Source organism: Bidens hawaiensis, unplaced genomic scaffold (assembly GCF_021521415.1).
Source record: "Bidens hawaiensis isolate Kalapana, Puna unplaced genomic scaffold, B.hawaiensis_p1.1 tig00005084_1, whole genome shotgun sequence".
In the NCBI taxonomy this organism is placed as follows: Eukaryota; Viridiplantae; Streptophyta; class Magnoliopsida; order Asterales; family Asteraceae; genus Bidens; species Bidens hawaiensis.
In genome coordinates, this window is record NW_027491325.1 from 1,207,548 (window position 1) to 1,213,208 (window position 5,661).

At 33.2% G+C, this 5,661-nt stretch overlaps 1 protein-coding gene across 2 annotated transcripts; it reads right to left on the reverse strand.

Moving 5' to 3' along the window:
- Positions 1–1,366: 1,366 nt before the first annotated feature.
- LOC143628904 (heavy metal-associated isoprenylated plant protein 9-like) lies at positions 1,367–3,180 on the reverse strand. 2 transcript variants are annotated; one of them, XM_077098349.1, is made up of 4 exons: positions 3,021–3,180; positions 2,727–2,891; positions 2,214–2,477; positions 1,367–1,974 (listed from the first exon to the last, which is right to left on the reverse strand). In XM_077098349.1, the coding sequence occupies exons 1-4, from the start codon at positions 3,043–3,045 to the stop codon at positions 1,532–1,534; spliced, it is 897 nt and encodes a 298-aa protein (XP_076954464.1). In that variant the 5' UTR covers positions 3,046–3,180; the 3' UTR covers positions 1,367–1,531. The 2 variants fall into 2 exon arrangements, with proteins under 2 accessions (XP_076954464.1, XP_076954463.1); XM_077098348.1 differs by having other exon boundaries at positions 1,369–1,974; positions 2,727–2,910; positions 3,025–3,180.
- Positions 3,181–5,661: the final 2,481 nt, after the last annotated feature.

A 5,661-nucleotide genomic window follows, 5' to 3' on the forward strand; every position in this document is an offset into this window, starting at 1 on the left:
CTAATGATACTTGATTTCCGAGGATCAAAGATCCTGGTCCCAACAGTATGTTATTAGGAATCCGTAAGATAAAAATATGTTATATTAAATATATTTTTAGACATACAAATATATTTTAATATACTTTTGAGACGGCAGGGTATGTAACTACGTATATTATTAAATTTATTTTTTTTATTTTTTTTATTTTTTAACCACCCGTGTATTACATAGCCTATACACTAGTATACAATCCTCATGTACAAAAAAAAAGAAAAAGAAAAGAAGCATACGTATGTACGAATCTATCTCATTTTTGTCACTTCACGAATTGTTCCCATCTATGAAGACTCTATACTATTTCACCATAATTATTTTTATCCGAAAAGATACAACCCCCGTGTCGTAATGTTGCCCAAATTTATGTTTCGACCTCAGGAATTTCATTCTCTTAATATTTTAGATATTTACGGTTTCACTTACTTATCATAATTTCAAAAGATTTTCAAGATGTTGGAATTTTTTCGTTGTTTGTTTAATCATGATCTCTAATTTCTAGTTATTTTGGAAAGTTCAAATATTTTCATTAGCTTATGACAATATTTTCATTTATTTTGTTTATCTCAAAAGTTCTTTTGAGTTTATTATTATTATTATTATTATTATTATTATTATTATTATTATTATTTTCCACTTATTATTGTCCACATGTAACATTTCTTAAAAATTTAATTATTTTTGCGGTGTAAAACCATACAACAAAACTAACCATGTGGACCATCCGACTATAAATAAACTCTTATGATTGTTTATCAACATTCATGTTGATAAAAATTATTTTATACATGCTAAAATTTAAGGATGCATGCCTAGGATTTAAAGATCACCTAGTTTTGGACTATAGGGTATCTAATTTAATTAAACTTGTTTAGATAGTTTTGTTTAGATTATTGTTGCATTATTCGAATTATTATAATATGATGAATTGGTTTTAATAATACAAATTAAATTATATTGTCACTTTAAGTTGTGTCGGGTGTTTATGAACAATCAACGTTACGTCACAGCATATTTTATCATAAGCCAGGGTGTTAGACGTTTGTTTAACTTGGAAATTGAGGTGTATTAGAACTTATAAACATGAGTATTTTGGAGATTATTTATCTCTGCATATTACCATTTTAGATTCTAAAGAAACATATAGGATTATTGTATTTAACATGACAAACTATGGATGCATGTTCTAAACGTTGGCATTTTCTCTAAACATCTAAAAATGAAATATTTTGTAGTCCAATTTGATTGGGGGGACACCAAAGATTTAGCCTTTCATGCATGGTTTTCAATTAGTTTAACTTACAAGTTACAACATGAATTAATCAAATATCATCTAGATTAACTACAAAATAAAAATTAGCCTAATCTCAGATACCAAATTAGAGGAAACAGTCTTCAATTATTTATATTAATCAAATAATTAACAATATAATATTCATATCACATTCTAAAATACTTGTGACTGAATTTTGCAACAGTTTATATATATTATAATTTAACAGATGGAGCATGCATTTGGATTCTCATCAGAGAAAAGTTGAGGTGGAGGAATTCTTTCCATGACATACATTGGTGGATATTGATGATAATACATCATCCTTTGTATGTCAATCACCTCCATCCTTTCCATTTTCTCCTCCTTCTCCTCCTCATTCCCACCATCACCACCGCCATCACCGCCTTCTTTCTTCTCTTTCTCCGCGGGTTTCTCTTCAGGTTTTGCTTCTTCCGCCGGTTTCTCTTCAGCCTTTTCTTCTTCTTTCGGCTTCTCAGCCGGTTCCAGTGCGGGTGCAGGCTCTGGCTCTGGCTCGGGTTGCGGCACGATCTTGGCTTGCTTTTTGGTACGTCTATACACATACTCCACTAGCTTCTCACCGTCCATACTTCCGGTCACCGTTACTTTACTGGAACCCACATCTGTCTCCACTGTTCTCACCCCTGCAAATTGTGTAATCTCATTTGGTTATATTTTGAGTTTGATAAACTTTAGCTACAAAGCAATGTTCTCACGTCGGGGAATTTTCTTAGTTGACTATCGCTATACATGCTCTAGGAGTCGATCGAGATTTATACAATATAATGGTAATAAAAAAATCTTACAAGTAAAGGCCGACCCTATATCACAGGGTAGTTCTGCCCCTGATGACGACAAAATCTTGTAAAAATATTATGGTTACCTTTCATTCGAAGGATCTTGCTTTTGAGTTGTAGAGCACAGGCTTCACAGTGCATATTCACGTTTAGCTCGACCGTAACTGATCCTGGAACCTCCGAGGTGACGATTTGAGGAATGGGTTGACCTTCAGCTGCGGGTAGAGGTGACAACACTTTGGCGGTTCTCTTTATTTTCTTGGTGATTTTGTCACAAACTGCTTGTGGTTCCACCACTCCTTTTATGGTCACGTGGTTCTTCTGCATATCTATGTCAATCCCCACAACCCCTATAAACATACGCACAACACTCTTAATTATCTAACCTTCTAAATCAAACACTTTGATTTTTATTTGCATTAATTAATTCTTAGTAATTTGTCAATATAAGTATTTTAAGGTGATACAGATAAGTTTGCTCGCGGTTTATGTTGATTATAAGTTATAACTCTAGTAGTAATGGTGACTCGTCATTACGACAAAATAATCACTTTTAATATTCTCTTATATGCATTTATATGCGTATAAAGAGTATATACCTGGAATTCTGAGAAGGGATCTCTCAATCTTTTTGGCACAACCAACACAATGCAAATCAATATACAACACAAAGGGAGGAGGCGGTTTTGGTTCTTCATCGTTTTTCTCTTCAGCAGGAGGTTTCTCTTCACCATTTTCTTCTTTCTTTTCTTCTGGTTTCACTTCTTCTGCTTTTGGTTCTTCCTGTTAAAAGTAAGAAAAAACAAGGTGAATTTAGAAAAACTAAACATAAGATATCATATATTACTGTATTCTTGCGCTATATCTAAGATTCACAAAAAGGTAAAGAGAACTCACAACTTTCTGTTCTTCACCCATTGTTCTTAATGGAAAACCAGAGCTTAGTGTGTGTTAACAAGCTAGATAGAAAGAGTGGAATGAGAGGGGAGGAGAATCAAAGAGAAATATATAAGAAATAATTTTGAGAATCTTAAGGATGGACGGTGAGTTATTATCCTATAAAGGCAAAACATTGAAATGGCAAGGCACATGCATAGCCACTAACTCCAATTTTTAAAAAGAGATTTTAATACTTTTGAATAGGGATCAATGGTTGCAAAACTTAAGAAGAGGGAATTCTAAGGAATCAGGGTGGATTAATTTATTGGAAAACCAATGAGGAAGGAAGTTTATATATATACATACATAGAGGTGGGTTATTCCATAATAATAGTTTATCCTATATTACGTAAGCGACCTTTCATAGCGTTGGATTATAAAACATACGGTGGCAGTTTTGTAAATAGCACAAACTAGTTCATGATCAAATTCATCGATTACAAATCCATTCTTATCCAAATTCTGAACTCATCGCTCTATCTTATCAAATTTCTAAATCCTAATCAGAGCCTAAAGTATGAAATCTCTAAAGTCAAAAACCAAAATCAAAATAGAACGCCGTTAAACATCAAGAGTCTTCAAAATTGATCAAAAAATGATGATTTAATCAATCAAATTGATGTGTAGAAGAATTTAGATTTATCAATCGATTATGAAATTGCAAAATAATCCACTCAATTGAGCTCTAATTACGGTTCAAAATATTACGTTTAAATGTTCTGAACAAAACTGAAGACACTATGTGCATTTAAACGTTCTGACCAAAACGAACAACTTTAAACGTTTAAGTTTAGAAGTTCAGAACAAAAATCTAATTAAGAACTTCATAAAAAAAAGTTAAGAGGTTCAGAACAAAAAGTTTAGAAGTTTATAACAAAAAGTTAGAAGTCCAAAACAAGTTTAATTAGAAGTTATTAAACGTTCTAGACAAACCTTTAAACGTTCAGCAGCTCATATATGAAATTAAACTACCTGTAACATGAAATTGATACTGAAATCACTTCATATAATCATGTAATCATAAAGAAATCATCAATCAACCATCGATTTAATCATATGAACAAATCATCGATTTCATTGTATTTAAAGTTCTGCAAATGAGTGTCTGCAAATGGCGTATTTCAATTCAATTCAATTCAATTGAAGTGGTTTCTAAAATGGCGTCGGATACGATGGTTGAATTGACACAACGGTTAATTGGGATGGAAACGAATTGAAATAATTTACAAATTTGCCACCGCGCATTTTTTGAAATCAAGGATTATGGGTGTCGCGTGCGTAATGTACGATAAGAGATTATTGTATCGGATCCTTTATCTATCTATCTATCTATCTATCTATCTATCTATCTATATATATATATATATAAAAGAAAATCATGTAAATATTCTCTTCTTTTACTAGTGTAATCATCATTTTATCTATACAAGTAAGTTTGTAAACGCATCTTTTATTAGACCAGTATTCACGTGTCATCTTTCACCTGTGTGGCATGAGAATTATGTCTCTTCAAAGATAGTTAACAGAGAAATATTAGATGTGCGTATGAGTATGTGTATCCATCCATCTCTTGTATCGCCCCTTTGTTGGAGATAATCCAAACTTAAAGTAACCGTTAGAGTTTGTTAAGGACCATTCAAGAAGTCAAAATTTACTAACTCTGCTACTAGTTTTTAGTTGCATGTTTATGTTTCATGTTTAATAGGTTGAGTCTGTTAGTTTTTGATTTTAGTCATATGTTTACGTTTATGAACGTTGTATGTTGTTGCCTATTTAAGCCTGATTTTCATTAAATAAGATTGATCTAATCTTTCGATTAAACTTCTGTTATAGGCGCTTTGATCCAACATAATGGTATCAGGAGCATCAGGTTCTGATATTATTTTGATCGCCTTCATTTTTAAGCAGAAACTTTATCAACCACAAAAACCCTAGCCCTAATTCTCTATATAACCTCCAACAACAGCGGTATCCAAAATACGCCCCTTCCAATCTTCAAAGGGGATGGTTACGAGTTCTGGAAGATTCGAATGAGGACTATTCTAATCTCACAAGATCTTTGGGATTTTGTGGGTACCGAATACAATGATGCAGATAGGGATCATGTTAGACTACGAGATAACATGAAGAAGGATGTGAAGGCACTGTAATTGATTCAATCCGCTGTGCACGATGATATCTTCTTCGTATTGCAGGACCCTTGACATCCAAGCAAGCTTGGACTCTCCTACAAAACGAATATCAAGGTGATTCAAAAGTACAATTGGTGAAATTGCAAGGGTTATGTAGAGAGTTTGAGACAATTCAGATGAAGGAGGGGGGAGCCTGTTGCTGATTTCTTGTCAAAAGTCATGAAGATAGTAAACCAGAAGCGATCAGATGGAGAGTTTGTTACAGATCAAACAGTAGTTGAGAAAGTACTTCGAAGTTTGCCTGTGAGATGGGATCATGTTGTTGCTGCAATTGAAGAATCCAAGGACCTCAGTAGATTGTCTTATGATCACCTGATGGGGTCATTGCAAGCTCATGAAGCTTGAGTAAATCGAGTAGTTCAAGTTCCCGTGGAAGAACAAGTGTTGCAAGTAAGAGATGAAG

What these genes read in the sequence shown, in the direction of transcription:
- LOC143628904 (XM_077098348.1), bottom strand. Translation starts at nt 3,045, where the DNA reads ATGGGTGAAGAACAGAAAGTT. An exon ending in ATCCCTTCTCAGAATTCCAG is followed by an intron (nt 2,478 to 2,726) that starts GTATATACTCTT and finishes GTATGTTTATAG; the next exon opens with GGGTTGTGGGGATTGACATA. An exon ending in CAAGATCCTTCGAATGAAAG is followed by an intron (nt 1,975 to 2,213) that starts GTAACCATAATA and finishes CACAATTTGCAG; the next exon opens with GGGTGAGAACAGTGGAGACA.